Source organism: Leiobunum rupestre, chromosome 10, assembly GCF_980474605.1.
Source record: "Leiobunum rupestre chromosome 10, qqLeiRupe1.1.hap1, whole genome shotgun sequence".
NCBI classification, from domain to species: domain Eukaryota; kingdom Metazoa; phylum Arthropoda; class Arachnida; order Opiliones; family Sclerosomatidae; genus Leiobunum; species Leiobunum rupestre.
The window spans coordinates 39764810-39786067 of record NC_143393.1 but is presented as its reverse complement, the minus strand read 5'-3'; the positions used below and the strand labels follow the sequence as shown (position 1 = coordinate 39786067).

At 33.8% G+C, this 21258-nt stretch overlaps 4 protein-coding genes across 5 annotated transcripts; 1 reads left to right on the top strand and 3 right to left on the bottom strand.

Annotated features, from left to right (window-relative positions):
* Window positions 1–1209: 1209 nt before the first annotated feature.
* Window positions 1210–4760, bottom strand: PGAP3 (Per1-like protein PGAP3). Of its 2 annotated transcripts, XM_090161018.1 has the most exons (8): window positions 4655–4760; window positions 4017–4470; window positions 3773–3925; window positions 3642–3704; window positions 3521–3582; window positions 3318–3454; window positions 2208–2409; window positions 1210–2141 (listed from the first exon to the last, which is right to left on the bottom strand). In XM_090161018.1, the coding sequence occupies exons 2-8, from the start codon at window positions 4290–4292 to the stop codon at window positions 2048–2050; spliced, it is 987 nt and encodes a 328-aa protein (XP_090017144.1). In that variant the 5' UTR covers window positions 4293–4470; window positions 4655–4760; the 3' UTR covers window positions 1210–2047. The 2 variants fall into 2 exon arrangements, with proteins under 2 accessions (XP_090017144.1, XP_090017145.1); XM_090161019.1 differs by lacking the exon at window positions 4655–4760 and having other exon boundaries at window positions 4017–4635.
* Window positions 4761–4851: 91 nt separating this feature from the next.
* On the top strand, window positions 4852–7557 carry Sas10 (UTP3 small subunit processome component Sas10). Its single transcript, XM_090161082.1, has 11 exons — window positions 4852–4989; window positions 5200–5389; window positions 5667–5790; window positions 5872–6068; window positions 6127–6264; window positions 6334–6440; window positions 6509–6605; window positions 6679–6824; window positions 6889–7177; window positions 7248–7355; window positions 7416–7557. Exons 1-11 carry the CDS (start codon window positions 4976–4978, stop codon window positions 7503–7505), a joined length of 1500 nt encoding a protein of 499 aa, XP_090017208.1. The 5' UTR covers window positions 4852–4975; the 3' UTR covers window positions 7506–7557.
* Window positions 7558–8370: 813 nt separating this feature from the next.
* On the bottom strand, window positions 8371–14407 carry LOC149925666 (carboxy-terminal domain RNA polymerase II polypeptide A small phosphatase 1-like). The gene is made up of 8 exons (XM_090161083.1): window positions 14163–14407; window positions 12265–12392; window positions 12106–12198; window positions 11605–11661; window positions 11442–11534; window positions 11181–11279; window positions 10558–10644; window positions 8371–10142 (listed from the first exon to the last, which is right to left on the bottom strand). The coding sequence occupies exons 1-8, from the start codon at window positions 14233–14235 to the stop codon at window positions 9888–9890; spliced, it is 885 nt and encodes a 294-aa protein (XP_090017209.1). The 5' UTR covers window positions 14236–14407; the 3' UTR covers window positions 8371–9887.
* A 313-nt stretch (window positions 14408–14720) lies between these two features.
* Usp5 (ubiquitin specific protease 5) lies at window positions 14721–20112 on the bottom strand. Its single transcript, XM_090161081.1, has 18 exons — window positions 19753–20112; window positions 19539–19664; window positions 19277–19453; window positions 19114–19220; window positions 18821–19056; window positions 18370–18658; window positions 18240–18311; window positions 18098–18179; window positions 17910–18032; window positions 17692–17845; window positions 17576–17633; window positions 17393–17515; window positions 17238–17326; window positions 17071–17181; window positions 16116–16259; window positions 15914–16056; window positions 15718–15850; window positions 14721–15087 (listed from the first exon to the last, which is right to left on the bottom strand). Exons 1-18 carry the CDS (start codon window positions 19846–19848, stop codon window positions 14915–14917), a joined length of 2436 nt encoding a protein of 811 aa, XP_090017207.1. The 5' UTR covers window positions 19849–20112; the 3' UTR covers window positions 14721–14914.
* Between the last annotated feature and the right edge of the window lie 1146 nt (window positions 20113–21258).

Sequence of the window (21258 nt, the reverse complement as noted above, 5' to 3'; positions counted from 1 at the left end):
AGAATGCTGCCGTGTAACTGGCAAATGGACCAAACGCCGTGGCAGACGATAGCCAGATCTCAGCCAATCAGAGCTCAAAGAGTGGTTCTGCCAAGAATTTAATACCACCAGAGAGAATGACGTCACCTAGCTCCCGCGATAGTTACGCGGAACCAAGGAGGATTATTATCCTCCTTGGCGGAACCACTCTACGGCCTCTCATTGGCAGCATTCTAGTTACCTATGAGATTTCTATGGCAATTCCCTCCCTCAACGTTGGTGCGGTTAATTTAGTGGACTCCGGTCATCCTATTAATCGGGTCGAGCTGTTTGCCATCCAGATGGCTCTCTACTACGCGTTGTCTGTTCGGACTCTAAAAGTTCACTCACCCAACTGGTAAGTCGGTCGATGGATCCCGTGACCATCTGTATCCAGGAGCTTTGCGATAAGTACCCATATCCGATTTCTCTAATCTGGTGTCCAGCACACGTGGGAGTTCCAGAAAACGAGGCGGCCGATCGTCACGCCTCAGTCAGTGGGCTCCTTCTAGAGTGGACTTCCTCCTCCCGTCTACTCTTGTAGAAATAAAGAGTGCGTGTCGTCGGGCTCTGTCAGCTGAGTGGAGTAGGGAATGGCAGACCAGTAGGGTAGTGCGGCCTCTTCGTGAGGCAAAACTTTAGTGCTATACTTCATTTGAAACTCTCGCGCAAGGACGATACTCTTCTCTCGCGACTAGGTAGTGGTCGGCTTCCCAGAAATGCGACCCTACACCGGTTCAACCTCAGTGTGACGGCCGCTTGCTATTGACGATGCGTACCACGTCTTATTCACCTGCCCCTATCAAACTGGGCGTTGACCAGCGCTGGTTTCAGAGCTCCAGAAGCGAAATCTTCGGAACACTATGGGGGGGGTTCTTAAAGCGGTACATAAAGGTCATATGGACATCATTATCGCCACCTGTGCTATTCTGCGACGTGCGGTGCATTGACATTCTGATCCATTTATTTATTTTGTTTTACTTTGTGTTTGGTGTAATACTACCATTTGTACAGTATTTGTATTTGTTCATTTTCAATTTGCACGACTGGTGTGAAGGCCCCGCTATATACACCAAAAACTTATAAACCTTTATTTCGACCCCCAACACATTATTTCTAAACCTTTTAATTCTTAAAATCCTAATTTCACTTGGTAGGTCAATTAAAAATAACATTTAAATTTTTGTCAAACATCTTTTAATAATTCTTGGCTATGCGTATAAAAAGATTTTAAATATATCAACATTCTACAATAAATGCTCTGTTAGTACAATTTTCCGAAAAAACATGACAATATCTCTAGGAAGGAGGGATTTTCTGTTATTTTACTATCAAACATTTCACTAGGATATAAAACGGGATTGGCCAAAACATCTATAAAATACATTCTTTCCTTAATGGCTTTGGAATATATTTTTCTATAACACAATAATTACCCTAACTAAAAAAGGAACCAACAATTAAAACCCGGTTAATAGTTAACAAGTCATTAGGAATTAGTAATTTTTACATAAAACATTCAAAATTTGGGGCTTAATATATAATATTTAGTAAAAAAGTTTTATAACTACAATTACTTTAATTTATACATTTTAGTATGTCAAAAATAGCATGGGACACGCATTTAATTATTGTAAAGTAACTTTTCTCTTTCTATATTTTCTTTTTTTTTAAATTTCTGATTATCTTATTTACCCAAACGTTATAACAATTTTTTTTAATATATATATAATATATAATATATTTGTAAAATGTAATTTGTAAAATTTATTCATTTATATCAAATATGGAAATATGATATTTGATCTTATCCCATTATTGCAAATCACGTTATTTATCTCCCGAATTAATACCCTTCGCTGGATTTCATCGTAGATAATTTATACGTTTTATGGAAGTAAAGTATGGCAGTTCATTTCCCTAAGAGAAACTACTTATAAGGAATGCTAAACAAAACAAAAACCTGAAAGAGTGAAAACAGAGAGCTTGCGATGAACAATATTTTTTGAATATTATCTTTAAGACTGTATCACAAGAACTTCACTTTAGCGTGAAAACCGTTTATTTGCTTTTGAGGGTTATGTTTGACACCCATCAAAAACCACGAATCTTCGATTAAAAACCTTAAAGAAAAGCTCATTAAAGTTTTAAACATAAACTCCACTAAAATGAATAAATGTTCGGCTTACTTGTACCAAAAGTATGGCATTGGCACTGTACTAAGATGCCACAAGGAATGAGCATCGATTAAGTATCCCCAAGGAGGAAAATCCAAAACTTCGAGTAACAACAAGCCATTGACAGTTAAAATGCATATGGCACATTTGAAAACGTGTTTGTGTCGCCAGTTGAAGTAACACCATACGAGCCAGCTAATTGAACTGGCAATTCCTGAAGAGTCATATGCCAATAAGGTAAGGCTCTGGGAATGGTTTTTGACAAAAGCGGGCACTATGCAACACAAGGGGATTTTATACGCACTGTCTGATGCAGTGTCGAAGTTTGGATCACCTAAAAGAGCTCCCTCCCAGTCACTAGTCCTCAAACATTTATAGGAATTATTGAATAAAAAACTTTAAAATTACAAGACTAAATTTTATGATTCATAGAAATTGTATTGAGTTGAAATATTGAAATAAATGAGTTTTACAGGGTATATTTAAAATGACTCTTAATATGCTAAAGATGGTCAGAGGAAACTAAAATCTTCAAACCGAGATAAATCTGCTCTGCTATGGTCACAATTCTCCCAAGGGCTATGCCTATAGTGATAATTACCAAATATTTACTATTGGCATGTAATCATTTTAGAACATCATTAAGTGGAATTTTAACCAATGAGCTAAATTTATGAAAAATGTGGGATAAAAAATTAAATTACAAGATTATAAAAGGTCATCTCAGAATTATAGGAGTAATAGTGCCCTCTTTAACCTAAAACCATTCCAACACCCTTATTATTTATACAGTTTTCCATTTGACTACTCGAGATCCGTTCTGAATCCATCGCTGAAGTAATTGATGTCACTATGACCGAGAGAAATGGAACGCGTTTTTAAAACTCTAGCTCCGAGTGTTAGAACACGCAAAAAAAACTAGATCAGAGAGCAATCTTGATATATTGATCTGTCAAAATCACTAAATCAGTTTTGAGTGATACACTTATATGCATTCATTGATTGCAGCAGATCTGGACTCTCAAATCAAATGTTATCAGGGCAATCTCAAGCGCTTATGAGCAGTCAAATTGAAAACGCTAATAGAGTGTGCAATAATAATAAAACCAAGTTCAGTCTTACCTACTATAATGTTAACACGCATATTATAGCCATAATCGAAGTGTACAAAGGTTAAAAAGTGAATATGGTAGAAGAAATAGGAAATGAAGGGAGTAGCGATGCTCAATGAGAGCAATGTGCTAGCTGGTCTTATTACCCTGTCGTGAAAATTAACAATATGTCAAAATTTGTTAAATAGTTGGTTCATATAAACACTTACGCACCTAATAGTAATACTATAAAGACCATATAGCACCAGCGAAAAGGCACAGAAGTAATCCAATTTCTAAAGATAAGAAAATGTTAATTATTTAAAATTTAATAAGTAAGAAAAACGATTCTTACCTCGGTTAAAGGGGTATCTCTACTATGGAAAACGGTGGACCAAATCCACGCATTAACAGACAACTAGCCATTTAAAAATTTACAATTAGAAATCTTAAGATATTGAATTTTAACTCAGTTTAAAAACTAACCGCAGCTTGTATTTGCCAAAGCCAAAAATTAGGCGACGAATTGGGAACAATATTTTTAAATCTTTGCCACATAATAAAATGACTTAGACCATTGAGCAAGGAGAATAAAACGGAAGCAGGTTCTTGGAGTCCAAAAATCCTGATAAATGGCCACTGATGGACCAAACGTGAAAACAATTTCTTATGAGAGTCGATGCAATTTAAAGTGTTCTACTAAAAGCAACTATCTGTATACGTTTTTTACCTTTCCATGGAACTGAGGTACGGAATAGCCTCTTAGCATAGCGATATTTACAGTATGCCACATGCATTCATGCTCGCATTCACTGAGGCAGTCCCAACAAAAGAGTTGGAGATACCAATTCTGCTTTCTGGTGAAGTTGGCAATGGCTTCGTTGGTAGAACAATTTTGAGCGAGACACTGCTTTAAGCAGTTTTGATAAACAGTGGAGCGGTCGCCTGCAGAAGCTTCTGCCCGTGGGTAGAGAAGGCACAGCAGGCACGCAAGCGGAATCAACATTTTCGTATTTTAGCATTACAAGGGAAGAGCCCGTGTGATAAAACCATTGCTTTACATGGTCTTGAAGCTCCATCCACTACTTTTCGATCTAGGAACTGTCATTATCATTTGGAAGTTTTCGGTATTAGCCGTGGATGGAGATTTTTACTCAGCATGCTGCATCATCATGCAGATAGACCTGAAAATAACTTTTGATGTCTAAAACCCGAAAGCCTCTGATATCCTACCTCCCAGTCCCACCTTCCTATCATTAAGCCTGGATAAACTGTTATTTCCAGACTTATAATCACACAAACTTGAAAGAACCATTTCAAAATGGAATATATTAAGAACTAAATGATAATAATACGAGTAGTTCTTACTTTTTTGGCCAATTCTTATAATATAAACAAAGCTTATTCCTAAGTAAGTTTATAAGCCTCTTTTTCCCTAATGTCGAAATGAAAAACACGCCATTTTGAAAACGTCAAAGAGTCTCAGCGATAACACTTCCATCTATTAAAAATTCTTGAAATATAATTTTTAAACTTCTAAATTGCGTGGCTTGTCTGCTCTTTTTTCTGCTAGCAGGGACTCAGTAAGGTTAGCTAATAGCCATGTGCTTAGATAGCAAAGCAAAGGGAACGTTGCAACTTTAATTGTTTAAAATTATTATTTAAAGTTCAATTTAGGAAAATTGAAAAATGCCAAAACGGCCGTAAGTACTTAATTAGAAAAATTATTCATAATAAATGTCCTTTAAGTCCTTGCATTGTATATTAACCTATTAAGCCTTGGTTGTAAGATTTTTGTTGGATGTTGGATTATTATTCCTGTTTACAGAATAATAATAATATAACCTTCATTATCAATCCAAGAACAAATTAACCACTGCCTTGAATTTCCTTCTCCTGTATATTAATTTCAGATTCAAAGAGTTTAACAAATCCAATGATCAGGAGCGATCATTTAAAGTGAAAAAATCAAACCTAATATTGGATGATGAACCACATCCAAAATCAGGAGAGTTTATGTATGATGAAGTGGATCAGTTTGATTTAGATCGAGACAAGATCTTGCTGGACAGTGACAACAGCGTGGATAAAGATGAATTTGAAGTAATCATTTAGCCAGGTGTTTTTTTTTTTGGTTAGGTAGACCAAGTGTAATTCCATATTTTAATTTTTTGACCATTATAAAAATTTTGGGGCCCATTTTTTAATTTCTGAAGCTAGCAAAATTATACTCGAAACTTCAGTTTCCACACTCCCTGTACTAATTTTCAATAGAATTTTCATGTATTTTAAAGTTCACACCTAAAATATTTTAAATGTTTGGGTAGGATTTATGTGCCCCTTTAAAATATCAAGGTGTATAGTTATTGATCTCTTGAAGGAAGTCTTACCATTGGATGATGAGGAAGAGGAAACTGATGATGAGGATGATGATGTTGATGATTATTTCTCAAAAATGGTCAAGAAAGATGAAATAGCTAGTGATATTGAAGATGAAGAAGATGGTAAAATATTTCACAGCTAACTTAAAAATCATAAAAAATGAATAGAAAGTTTTATATTTTATTTTGTAATTTTGTTTTCAGATTTACCAGATGTTAAAGCATGGGGAAAGAAGAAAAAATTGTATTACGACACTGATTACGTAGATGGGGATTATGGTGGAAATTTTCAGGGAGAGGAAGAAGAACTCGCAGCTGTTGAAGAGGAAGAAGCTAAAAAAATTCAGAAGAGATTACTGGAACAAATAAATGAAGACGATTTTGGGCTTGAGTGGATCAAAGTAAATAACATACTATAAAGTAGCACAAAACAAAATATAACATTTTATTTGCTTTTAGCCAGCGGAAATTGACAAAGAATCTAAAGAAGAAAAAGTTACTTTGGATCTTTCCAAACTGAGTAAAAATGAAAAACTGGATCTCATAAAGAAAGAATCACCTGAGTTTCTGGAGTTAATTGAAGATTTTAAAGTTCTTGTTAGTCGTAAAATCTACTTGTCGTCTTTCAATTTCATAATATTAACTTAACACTTCTATAAATTAAAGTTAAAGGAAGTAAAAGAAAAATTGGAACCTTTAATTTCTTACGCTAAAAATGGAAAACTACCCCAAGCTGCGGAATACATTCTTCTGAAACACGAACTAATATTATTGTGAGTTAAAACTACTTTCTTCCATTTAAAAATGAAAAATTTAAACCTTTTTTTTAATTTGTTACTAGATATTGCACTAATATTAGTTTTTACATGGTCTTGAAGAGTCAAGGTACTTTAACACGCAGACACCCCATTTTGAAAAAACTAGCTTATTTCAAAAAAGTATGGAGTGATTTATCATATTTTACCCTAATAACTTTGAAATTTGGTGTTTAACTTAAGAGTTATTTTACAGTTTTTAAAAGAATTAAAACCTGTTGATGATAAGCTGATGCCATACATAGAAACAATGTTAGAAAAGATTCACAATAAAGAGACTATTGAAGAACCCCTGGAAACAATTTCTCCCATAGATGAAAAACCAAAGAAGAAAAAATTAAGGTACAATTTATATTTAGAAATTTTAGAGCTGCCTTAAGTTTAAGAGTAATTTTGTAAATTTCAGGGTGGTGAAAGAAATGGAAGACCGAAATTTGAAAAAGAAAGTTAGATTTGAAGATGAAACGCACCGTAATAAAAGTCAGGAAACATCAGATGAGAAGAAAGCTTTAGAATTGTACCAACTGATGAAAGCTGGTCGTAAAACTGCGGGGGATGAGTCAGATTCTGACGAGATGAGAACTGACACTGACGATCCTGAAAGCGAAAACTTGGACAACAACAATAAAAATAAAGAGCTAGAAACTGACATATATGATGAAGACTTGAATGACAAAAGAGGAATAACCTACCAAGTAAAATTTTGCTCTTTAAAAATACAAATTCATACCTGTTGAGCTTAACAAATATTCCCTCTTTTCGTAGATTGCCAAAAATAAAGGACTAACTCCACATCGTAAGAAAGAATACAGAAATCCTCGAGTGAAACACAAATTGAAGTTTAGAAGAGCCAACATCAGGAGGAAGGGACAGGTATTTGTATTCAAACTACGACACCTTTGACAAAATACTTTTAAAAATGTTTTTTCACAGGTTCGAGAGGTGAGGAAAGAAGTTCAACGATACGGAGGAGAAGTATCTGGTATCCGTATTGGTGTTAAACATGGTAGAAAACTAAAATAAATATTGTACCAATTTTTAAAAAGTTAATTAAAAGTATTTTGTACAATTGTAAGCTGTTGACCATTTTATTTAGAATTTGACCTCCCCTTTGTGTGATATTTTAGTATCTGTTCCAGTACATTTTCTTTACAATTTTTTTCTGAAAGCAGATACGCGTAGGTTTTGTATTTTAAGGCCTCTGTACAAAAAGTTAGTTTTCAATACAACTCTGCCAATCTGTTTTAAAAATTTCAGTCCAAAAAGGTTTTTTTGACCTTGAGATGTAAAAACCACAAAATTTAAGTTCCCTAAAATGTTTCCTACATATTATATTGAATAATAAACCAAATTCACTTTTTCATCTTATTTACAACAGGGAATCCTCCATTTCTCACGCTTTCATCAACGAAACATTCGTTACCAAAATTAACTAAACCATAAAACTCTAGGCCATGCGTAACGTGATATTTTTAGCCAATATTTTTCAATTCACCTTAACCAGAAAATAGGTCAATTTACTTTTTAGCACCAAGAATAATTCGAATACGAAAATTTCTTTAAAACATTACTAATCACCATTAAGAAGCTCTAACTGTTAATTTTTTTTGCGTGTGAATAGAGGATCAATCACACTCTAGATTAAGATATTTACAAAGGTACTTTCTAGGCCTACTAACTAAAAGCGAATGGTAGTTACCACACCTAAGTTACTTAAATTTGGAATAAACTACATATTATTTAATATTTACTTAAAAACGAGAAACTCAATAAAAACATCAAACATCCGTTTGCAAAGATGATAAAAATATCTTAGGTGTGATAACTGATTCGCTAAAAGATTAAACTATAAGCGTAAAACAATTAGCTAAACGAAATTGGCAAAAGATACAATTCTCCGAGTTTTTAGTTTAAAAAAAACACTAACAGGTTTTAACAAAATTTACAATAAGCAAAAGATATTAAAACTAAATATAATATTATAAAACTTGAAGGTTAACAAATATTTTTCTTGCCTAGCTTTAGGGAAATAAAAATTGTCAAAACATTATGTATTTAACTAAATCTGATACTCCAAAAAATGATCTAAATATCTAGGACTTGTTAAATTTGTGAAAATCGTTAACTTAATCGCATTGTTTGGCTTGTTAGAGAGGTGGAGATAGAAGAGGGGGGAGTGAAAAACGAATTTGTCAATGTTACTACCATTATATTTCTTGTACAAAAAGGATCATGTAAAAAGCTAATAAAGATTACTTTTGCACAACCGCGATAAATGTAGCATTACGTAGGAAGACAATTTACTATTTTGTAAAAGGCTTTTTTACTGCGTAGTTAACTCTACTTAAGAGGTATACATGTATTAATCATAAAAACTTAAAACCTCCGAGGGTTAAACAGAAGGATGCCATATTAACCGAGGAATTTTTTTCACATATTAAGATGGGAGACGGCTCTCTCCATCGCACACATCAACAAGGCACATTGTAGTAACCCCCACCTCCTCAAAAATTTGTTTCCACAATATTGACAATATTAAACCGGATATAAAAATCTTTTACTAGCACTGTTTTTGCAAATACATGGCCCTCGACGTAAGTTTGAGTACGCTTATTCGATGAACATTGACGAGATTTCTTTTTTGTTTATAAACTACACTGCGCTTTATCTAGAAAAACAAGGCCAGCTTGTACATACTGAAGATTTTTTCTAATTGTAGATATAAAAACACGGGCACCATTTATTTCTCCTTTACAACAACTTAAAACACGAAGGTGGGCTTTGTAAGATTTCAATTTTCAACCTGTCCTAATAATTTTGATAGTGATAGAAGTCTCGCATTTCCATTAAGAATAAAAAGTATTTAGATTAACCGGGTAAAACATTGTATTTTTAGAAAGCGAGTCTTCTCTCATGGGGGCTGAATCATCTTCTGGTTGGTTTAAGTTTCACAACGAACAAGCTTATATTACACAGTTAAAAAAGGATTGAATTTGGGTAAAAAGGCAGCGCAAAAATAGAAAGCCATTTCTTTTTCTCGGTTAATTTTTGATATTCTCTTCTCGGGATATAAGTTGAGAGAATATTTATATATATCGTAGATTTGCTAAAAATCAGAGTCGTTAATGCGTCATAGTTACTACTCATTGTTCGAGGAAACGGTAAACTTTTTGAAGAGGAGGTGGTGGAAGGGTGATTTTTTTATTTGTGGTGATTACGTTCATGTTCCTTCTCAAGTTAGAGAAGAGCTTTTTTTCCTTCAGGTAGAATCACCATCTACCTGTATTTTTTGCTTTGAGGGAAAGAGAGATTCGGTTTTCATTCGCGTTTGATATCAAAAAACATCGAAGGTTCCTATATAAGCTGCTATAAAAGCCCCTCTCTTTCTCCGTACCGAAGCACTCGCTAAGACGGCACCACATTCCCATTGAGCTGAAGCTGCCTGTGATGCAGGCCAGACGCATTAGTGGCACTACCACTTCCAGGTACAAACTGACCTGAGCCGTTCAACAGGCTGGGCGGAGAAGCCGTGGAAGAGGCGTTGTTAGAGTTTCGTAGCACTGTGTAAACGTCATCAACCTGACTTAACCTTTCGAAGAAAGGAATTAGATCCAAGAGCTCAGTGTCGGTCATGTCATCGAACCAAGATGCGACCGGTACCTATGTAAAAAGCTATTTGATGAGAGTTACCAAATTTTATAGTATCAGGAAACCATAACACTACTGGAAACTGTTCATATCCCCTATAGAATTTAGTTATAGGACTTAATGTGGCTAAATGATGTCAATACTCTTGCGATATTGACATAATAACTTTTGATTGGCTATTAATATAGATTTAATTTAACCATGGCTGAGAATAAATGAATACTGTAGAGTCAGCAATAAACACACCGCTTAAGTTAATGGATAATTTAAAATGTTCCACACAAATGTATCAAAAGAAAAGTGACCAAGGCTTAAAAAGTTAAAAACTATCATTATCACTGGCCTTAATGTAACTGAGGTAGTATATCTAATTCTTATTACATGTAGTGTTACTGATCCCTGACAAAAATGAAACCAAAAAACCTACGGCATTATCAGGGTGAAATATATAAGATGCTGGAGAGTTGTCAACAATGACCACTTTGTGTAAATTTCTTCCAAGTCGACCAAGATCCTTCAAGGAATTCAATAATTAGTTTCTTCTTCAAATTATAGGGACTATATTATCAGGAATCTGTATTTATTTATTAGTATAGCTCATGACATAAATTAATAGAAAGGAGACCATGAATTTTCTGTACTAATAAAAATTTATGAATTAAGAATGAATAATTAGGAAATAACAATGTCGAGACAATATTTTAGTGTTGCTACTAATCCCTTCCATAAGTAAGCCCCACCCATGGAAAAAAAACAAATTAGCCCATGGTATCTCATATTTTCTAACGTGATTGAAGCTCTCATCTGCGACGTTTTTCTTTCCCTACTCTCCTGCCAGAGGGGAAAACTAGACCATGATGTCTGCCAATCCCCTCGACATTAATAAATACATCCTTAAATTAATTTAAAAAACCACCCACAGATAAAATTCCAGGTAGAAAATAAAAAATATTACAATAGAATAATAATTTATTTTTTACTGATAATTAGTAGGCTTATAAAACCCCGGAAACATATCGCAGATTAGGTAAATACGTAAACTTTTGTTACCTTGACATAATTTCCTCGGTAAAAAACACAAGATTCTCTAAAGAGTCGAGATCGAAAAACGCCCCACTTGTCTAGCAAATCAGCAACAGGGTCAGCATACTGAAAGAATGTGAAATTTAAAACAAGATAATGTTTTTATCTACAAATCACTCTTTCAATCAAAAAAAGCACTTCTTTTTTATCAAATAAACTTGATAAAAAGCTTATTCCAGATAGCTCAGTACAAGAGATGATTAACATTACTACAAAACACAATCTTACTTTAGCTAAACTTGCTGTAAATAGCACGCATTCATAGAGTTCCCCCATTTTTTGTAGAAATTCGTCCACATAAGGCCTCTTTAAAACATACACCTTAAAAATTTAAAGATACTTTAAACTGTTAAAAACTTAAAATTAAAATTACAAAGATGTTAGAATATACCTGGTGGACAGAGCCATCAATTTCAACAGGAACTACAAAATCGGCATTGCTTATAGGCTGTACAAAAATTAAGAAGAAATATAGTTCAAGAATAAACTAAAACAACCATGCAAAATTTAATGCTCAAATTTAAAACTGGGATAACTATGATCAATTAAGCTTCTAACATTAAATTACAGGGTCTGTTCACAAATTATGTTGAGGGTGGTTTGTAAAATCTTACAAGGAGAGGTTACTACAAGTCATTTTAAGTTATAAACAGAAAGATTTAAAATTATAGTTGTATTGCCAATGACTTTTAACGCTTTTCACTAAACATTGCTAATTTATGTAATGTATTTTAATACATAAGGTTTATATTACAATTTAAGAATATATATAGAGGTATTTGTTCTGTAATTAAGGGGGTATTTGAAATTCCTATTGCTAATTTTTTTAAGGGAATGGAGTATTGAAAATTAAATTTTTTGCGATTAGTGGCCCTTTATTGTATTGTATTACCTTAAATGAACTGTGCACAAGAGTTTCATCCAAATCTATTATCATACAGAGTTTATGGACATCTTGTCGACACGCTTGGGGTAAGAGGCGATCCTATAAATAATAATCCATTGATACCCGCAATACTCTTCAAAACATCAAATAAGCATGAGTGCAAACCTTGGAATTGCATCTCCCATTCTCTTCCGAGTGACAAGGCGTATTTTGTTGTTGCGTATTTGCCCTGAAGCAGCAGAGCAATGAGTTGAGCAAGCCTTTATGCCGAGGTTTCTTTGCAGTTTGAAAAGCTTTAAAATATTTAAAATTATAAAAAATTATGATAATTATAACGAAGAAACCAGGAAAAAGTAGCTCAAAATTAAACTAAAAAGCAAAAATGGATAATTTATTTAAAAACTTAAAATACAGCTACCATATAAACTAGACATCCGTTAGACAAGAAAGTAATAATTTCTTATTTGTGTAGTAAAGGAATATAAAACATTTGTAGGCATATTTCTACATTTTGACTGTAATTTCTTTTGAAAAATGATTTGTGCATGTCATATATAGCAAATTTGTGTCTTTTTCATATTAATGCTTATTTAAGTTATTTGTCATTTTTTCTAAAAACATTTCCCTCTTTTCAAAGTTTATACCAGTTGCAAACAGTATAGCTATAATAACTTAAATAAAAAATATAAACAATTAACATAATGGGCAATTGAACAATTTTTGCTCATATTACGTAAAACCCACATTTTTCTGATTTAAAAAAAAAATTCGTATCTTGAGAGCAAATGTCAAGTAAGTAAAGATTTGAGACTTTTGAAAGTAATTTGAAATAATTAAATAGCTTGTTTTACATGAAACTGCTGTCTTTTATATATGTATAAATATATATATATTATATTAACTAGTATATTTAATTTTATATTATGAAAATATATTATAATAGATAAAAACTTGTTTTTCATTAAAAAAAGGGTATTTACACTTGTTTGTTTTTTTCTCTTAAGTAGCAACATGTGTGGGATGATGTACTATAAGGGAATTTATAAATTTTTTACTAAAAAGCACGCCAGTAGAATTACTAGCATAGAAGAGTATTTAATGAAAACAGTTACAAATTACTTAAAAAGTTTAAAAAAATCCCCACTTTGAAACAAAAACATGATTTTAAAGGAAGAAGTATGAAATAGATTACATGGTAAAGAAATGACATTATGACAGCACCATTGGTCAGATAAAGAAATTAAAAGTGACAGCCAATTATATGTGAATAAAGGTACATTGAAAATTTAAGAGTCCAAAATTGTAGAAAGTGTGGAGATTTAGCTAAAGCTACGGAGTGTTAGTTCCCTATAGGCCCAATAGTGTGAAGTGGGGGATCGAGTTATGAAACTAAGAAATAATCAAAAGTAAATTTCTAATGCATATATATTGACAGTTGACATTCCAAATACCAGTACTAGTAATAAATTTTTTCCAATAGGATCAAACTCCAACTAGGCCTACAGGTGGTACAAGACAAGTGACAAAGTTCGCTTTGCTGACTTTAAGAAACTTTTAGTAGGAAAATAATTGAAACTTTGCTGAATGTAAGAGATGAATTAATAGTCCCTGTAGGTATAACAAAGTTAGGCTATTGAAAACCGTGGACATAAGTAGTTTACAATTTCAGGTTTTGATATGTAAATAATTTAATAACAACCAATATGGGCTGAAATACGAAAAGGTCATTACATATATAATAGCAGAAGCAGGAAATGCATATAGGAGTGCTGTTCTAAACCTACTGACATTGACAAATGACATTTAATTACAAACCAACATAGACCTATAAAATTCGATTCCTGAATTAAAAGGTTTTGCTAAGAAAGTTGTATTCGGTAAAACGATAGCAGCCAATACTCCCAAGTACTAGTGAAATTGAGAAAACTTAGAGGCATTTAATTATCGCCTTTTAAACGGCAAACGGCGCCATGTCAGTCAGAATTTTGAGTAGGTCTAAAAGCAAAGGCCTAAACAAAACTGCTTCAAAAATCAAAATCGCCATTTTGCAAAAGTAAACTGACCTCTTTCAGGTGGAAAATTCGTAAGTTGCTCCTCGTCACGACTGACCTGCGTGATGATGGACGTATTGTCCATTTAAACGTGAAAGCCGAAGGTAGCCACGGCTGCAAAAACTTAGATAAAACTGTGGTATTTGATCTTTAATAATACAATTTAAAGATTAATATTCGGAATTAATTTCGGAAACGAAGAGCCATCTTGGCGTTACCAAGGCAGTGTTGCCAGATGAGAAATGATCTCATTCCAACACGCATGCGTAGTGATTGAAAACTCAATTAAACAGCAGGGTTGCCAACGTGTTGAATACTTCAAGGTCGTTAAAATCTGCGCAATTATAATTTCATTAAAATTTAATTTAAAAAAAAATAAGCCAGAATAGTCACTTGTAAAAGGAAAAGAACAGAACCGCGTCAAATCTATGGAAATCTGAATTTAATTTATCAATCTGTGAACGCAGGTAGAATCCATACCTCCAATACCTCATTAGACAGTCCATGAAATGTTTTCTTAAGTTATTTTCCCAACAAAAACTTGTCCCCCATTAATGAAATATAAACATCTTCAAGTAAAATACATTTTAATAACCATTAGTGACAAAAGTTTTTTCATCGTAAATAAAAATTCTTTCAATTCTAACAAAATACACATAGCTGAAATAAACTGTACAGAATTGGGAGTTAGTATTTAGTGAGACAAAACGCAAAATAATGAAACCGTTGACTTTTGCATAATAGTTCACAAACTAAGCTGAAATTCATACCCTTCGATACAAATATAAGTAGCCGTAATCCTTCGGTGGCTGTTCGGAAAACGCAACTTTGTTGTCATTAAATATTACCCAACAACTGTCTTTTAAAATGTGGCACACGTAATGACCCACTAACGTTGACTTTCCCATGTGGCTTATAAATGCAACAAGCTGATACGCTGTAATAACGAAATAATATTGTAATGATTAGCTAGTTTTTACCTAAAAAAACCAACAACACCAAACAAGGGATTTCAAACTGAAAAAAAAAAGATCAAAACCAAATTCTGATCTACTTTTAAATAAAAAAAAATATATTAACAACTTTCAAAGCCCCATACCCAAAAATGTATTCTGATAACAGCAACTCGAATTTTCCTACACTCAATACAAATAAATGGCAGGGAATAGTACAGCCATATGTAATAATATAACTCTTAAGCATGCCTCTGTATAACATTTCAATAGAAAAAAATTAGACCTTGTTTTACATGGAACATACAATTAGTGGACCGCAAATGGAAAATTATAATATTTCTGTTGCTATGGAAAAGGTAACCATGGAAACAAAATCTCATGATCAGGAAGTATGAGTTAAACTATAAATTGCCAAAGTCAGAAACAAGTGAGAAATTATGAGCGTTTTACAAATCTGCTTCATTAACTTCTGTTTCTCATTTATTAAGTTGATGATGTAGTTGTAAGTAACATAATTTACGTCATATTCCGCATAAAGGGTTTCATTAAAGAAAGTACTTTTATGGCATGCTTATTAGTGGTTGTGTTACATATGGTACAACGTTACTTACTTTCTTTGCCATCTTTGTACAGGGACTGTGAAGATGCCCCAGCTGCATCAGTCTCCATAGGCACTGATTGATCGTCTTTAAGCTCATCTCCATGACTAAATATCCAATCAATGGCTCTCTCTACATTGTTGTCCTTTTGTAAAAATTCAAAATGATATTATAAAAAATATCATAAAATAATAAGAATAATATTTACAGTGTTTTTTAGAGCCCGAATAGCTTGTTCACTAGAGAAACCCATGGATGCAATGATTCCTACAGCTTCATCATTAGGAACAAAAGTGGAAAAGATATCACTTTTTGTTTCGTGACCAGGTACATTAAATGGATCTCCAAAATCTATTTAAAAAATTTGTTTAACTAGGTTCAGTATAATTTTTTGTTTTAATAAATTTTACCTGAATCAGTCATATGCTCCATTATCCAATTCATGGCAGTTTCAACGTCACCCGCACTTTTGGTGAAATACATAGCTCGTTTACAACCATCAATGGGAAAACCCATTTCAACTAGCTTAGCTAGCAAAGATTCATCAAATACCACTGAAAATAGTGGTTAAGTTTATGATCTGAAGGCTTCAACAAGTTCAATACTAATGACAAAAGTCCGTAATATTTATCCATAAAAATGCCTTTAAAAAATATATATATTTTTCTGAGAACTATTCAAAAATGAATTCCTCAATTATTTGTGGGGCTGAGGTACCAAAATGCCTGTCTTCTGCCAAGATACCACTCCTTGTTTAGCATCTGCTATAGCCCTAAGTTCATTAAGACTTTGACAAATAATAACTTCTAGTTATATACCATCTATCAATATTTCAGATGGTCCAAAACCGAGGACATAGATTTCAGTGGCAAACGGAAAATTGTAGTCTAATGACACCAGTGATGGCTGCGTTCCTCTCCTTTTAAACAAGATGGTGTGGTAATTATAAGACTGCTAATTTTCATTACAGTCGAGGTTTATAAAATTCAGTAATGGACAAGTTTCTTTCATTTTGAGCAGTTCTCATTTCAAGTGAAATTGAGCAATAAAATAGCATAATAAAAGACATCGAAATGAAAATAAGAGAAGTGCAATTATTGCTGCTAAAAATTAGTGACAGAGAAGGGCTAAAATTTCAAAACTACAAAAATGATTAAGAGGGGAAATAAAATTTAACCACTCAAAAAAAATGGTTTCTCAAAAACTACCAAGTGGCAGTTTAACAAAAATGCCCATCAAAGCTTTGACAGACCCCGTGGCGAGCAGAAAAGAGCAACAAAGCCCACTGTAGAAGTGCTGTTCAGTCTTTCTCTCAGTGAAAAGTGTCATACTTATGAGCAAATATTATAATGGTTATGATCATACTTGGTGGTTCAGTCGCCACTTTGGGTTCTGGAAGATTTTCTTCTCCAGGTTGGATTCCGAAGCCTCTCATAAATGACAGATCCAAAATTTCAGGTACATCAATGGCAACGTCTAATAAAATGAAGTAGTCAGTACATTATAAACAATATAATTTCTTCAAATTGTACCCAGTTTTTTAGGCACCCAATCATCACCAAGCGTAAACTTCTTGAATTGAACCATGAGGTAGTCGGGAAATGTTTTCAAATGATTTAATCTAAAAATAATGTACCAACTTTTAGTAATTCCTCAATATAGAATAAATATAACATTGAGAGGTTACTTTTCAGCGCTCGATTTTCTATTGAGGGCAGAACTGAAGAAATCATCAACAGTTTCTGGACCCACAAAAGCATCAAGGCAAGCGCTCATTGGAATTCGGGGGAGAACTTCATCTGCAGGATCACTATCATAAAAACAAACATGAAAACCCAATGATTTGTAATTTCATCTTTAAGTTACTCACTTTTTCTTACCAACAGATTCATTCAAAGCTTTCTGTTCATTGTAGGCATTTAATTCATCTAAAAATAAATTATTTAAACTTATAATACTAAGAAAATTGACTAAACCTTCAAATACCCGCATTGATAATTTTATCCATGGGGATGGGTAAAGCGAGCATATAATCTGTTCTGGATGTATATTTAACTTTCTTCGACTCAACACACTGAATGCGTTCTTCTACTTCAAATTTGAAACACTCTGCTGGGTTATTGTGATCTCTGTTATGCCTCTAATGTAAAATAAAAATTAATGATAAATAACTAAGTTTTGCTAAAAAAAAAAATTCCGCTTACCTCAAGCATGTTAATGAGATGAAGGAAAAATTCCTGAGCATCTTGCTGTCTTTTTGTAGAAAATTCAGCGTGACCTTTACCAATGAGATTTTTGAACATATTTGGTTTTATACCAGGTTGACTCTGAAAAAGATCTATTAATTTCTAAAATTTCCAACGCCGTGGCTAGTTAAGAGCACATTACAGACCTCATTAACATCTTTAGCCTTTTCAGTATCTGTAGGTGGTTTAGAATACCTTCCGGACAATAGACCACAAGCCAATTTTGCTCTGAGATGAATGAAAAGTTTAACACTTTATAATTTTTTTCTCTCACTTTCCAAAACTTACAACTGGACATTAAAATCATCGGCTGGATGGTTTTTAGCCATTCTAAAAATTTCCTCTGCTGAATTATAATACCTAAAAGCGATAAATGTAAATAATTATAGAAAAAAAGTCCAACAATCATATGAATCACCTTTTCTGAAAATCTGGTATCGTGAAAACAACTTGCATAACCGAATTCAAATAACACGAATTTCCTAAGTTACTAAGACCGGTGTAACCAGGACCATAAGCTGGACGTAAATTGCTATCGGCTTCTTGCAAAAGATTCCATTCTCCAATTCGTTGGTTGATATCTATTTCCAGTTCAACCATCGACTTTTCAGTTTTTTCCATTTGAGATATATTAATTCCAAAATGTCTTAAATGTTGAGGAAGAAGAGGATCTTCGACCATCGCGTCTTCGCTGTACGAATATACATCTACACAAAAGATCCGTAGAAAATTTTAGCATTGGTAAAGAAATCTGAATTAATGGCTTTAAAAGTCGCTTGATGACTTAGGCCTTGGCTATTAGCCTAGCTGATTATTATTATTAAATCTACGTTTTTTGAAAACAGAAGCTAGGAATGAGGGCTAATTACCAGCTCCAGATGGTGTAATGGTGCCTAATTTAACTACCAATGGATGGTTAGTTTGCTGAAAATGTTCCATAGCGTGGTTATTTCCGCCACTTCCATCGAAGAATTTCCGCCCACAACAAATAACTCCGTCAGTTAAATTCAGCCACAGGTTCTCAGTTAAATCACACTTATTGCATTTCCATCCTTGAGGAGGAATTTTAACACCATTATCTAGCTGCACCAAATCTTGGGCATGTCTAAAAAATTAGAAAGCATTAACAGAATGACATAAACGCTGGTCGAGTGTGAATTACTTAGAAACTTTTTTTTTCTCTCCTTCCCACATCCCATCTAAGGCCAAAGCTTCATCTACTTTACTGGCTGAATCAGCAGACAGAATAAGCGCAACACACTGTTGAACCTATTCAAATATTATCAATTAAAGTGAATTCCATCTTCCATGAATAATTGACTAACTTGATCAGGAAGGTCAACATTAGGCAAAGGAATTTCTGAAAAATGCGGTAACAAAATAATCGAATTTATATCTTCATATTCATATTTTTTGCCCTCATCAAGAGCAAAACCACCCTCTATTCCTATAGCTAATCTTGTTGGTTTCTGTTGATCAATGCTCTTGGGTTCTACTGGTATCTAAAAAATTAATTTCAAGATATGAGACTATCACTTGTAACTTATGCAAATGCGTAAAATTTTCTTAATTAAAAATATAACACACCTCTCTCTTTGTCCTTTTTAAATGAAGAAATATACTGCATCCTGTTTCGCGATGGTACATTTCAACATAATTACGACTAAACCCCAGGAAAGATTTCATGCAAATATACAGGCCGGTTTCAGATTCCTAAAGCAAAGTGATAAAAGCGATTTAAGATTAAATTCAGGTTTAATTAATCTAAAAAATAAAAAAATCGACTACAATTACTACTCACAGGAGTGTCAAAAGAAAAAACGCATTCATCTTTGAAAATTCGGTCCGATGGCGTTGGAAGTTGTATTTTTGATACATTAGATCGTAGAATTTCCATGATTATCCTTATTGAAAGACTTCTACAATTTTGATGCGCGTGATTTATTAATAATGTCAATAAATAAATCTAACTGTCACTTAACCCTTGGCTAAAAAAATCGCCGCGTCCGTCCGCATGTACAACAAAAGCGGCTTGGCTTCACTGGATGATAATGAGGAGCAGACGTCAATTCGAAAAATTTATTTTCACAAAACAAGATATCCAAGGCACAGCATGAAAGGCGCTTTGGCTGTCGTTCAGCAGCTGTCCGTGGGTTATTTTCAATAATAGCTCTTGCTATAAAATACCGCTTACATGTATAAAAAGTGTTATTTTTTGGAGCGCGCGCTTCCTAATATTTCCATGTAGAGGGTCTCGTGCGTTTTCGTGCGAGCTCAACAAAAACCAAAAATAGGCGCGCTCTCTAACTTTAACTGCACGATGAATCTAACGTAATCACGTGACCTCTCGTATTTTATATAAAGAGCTATTCATTCGGAGCGTACGATAATTTTAAATTTTAGCTGAAAACTGGTTAAATCTTTAACATTTAATATAATTAACTGAGTTTGAAAAAGTTGTAATTCTAACACAAATCACGATGTTAAACCCAGCTAATGATGTTTTTTTTTAGTGAAGATTTTTTTAGAAGGCCAAACTCGATGTAGTGAAATCATAGAAATCTCATAGGTAACTCACGGACTGTAAATTTTAGAGGACCGGTATTCCCGAGGTATTTTACGCCCCGTTCACCGATCAGGCTGACGGGAGTCGCTCAAGGTCATAAAAAAAACTAAAGCGCGTGTCTTTCGGTCGGCCAGATTTCCAGATAACATGCGGGGGGGGGGTCTATCTCTATGCGTGGTACAAATGACCTTGACGGACTCTCTCTCTCTCTAGTTCGAAGTGATTGATGCTCGGGGAAACCAAAATTCTACAGGGGAAGGCTACGCTTTACTCGTCCTCTAAAATTTACAGTCCATGGGTAACTAGAATGCTGGCGCCTACAGCCGAGCTTGACGCCAGTTCGCCTTGAACCTTCAGCCAATGAGAGGCCGTAGAGTGGTTCCGCCAAGGAGGATAATAATCCTCCTTGGATCCGCTACTATAGCGGGAGATAGGTGACGTCATTCTCTCTGGTGACATTAAATTCTTGGCAGAACCACTCTTTGAGCTCTGATTGGCTGAGATCTGGCTATCGTCTGCCACGGCGTTTGGCTCATTTGCCAGTTACACGGCAGCATTCTAGTTACCTATGAGATTTCTATGAGTGAAATCGATAATTTTCGTGCCTTAATATAATTTGTTTTTCACTATCTGGCAACACTGCTGTCGATCCATTTTTTTATCGAGTCGCGCATGGCACAAGAAGATAACGGTTTGTTTGTTTTTTTAATTAAAGTATTTCTTCTATCAGTGTTCCTGTTT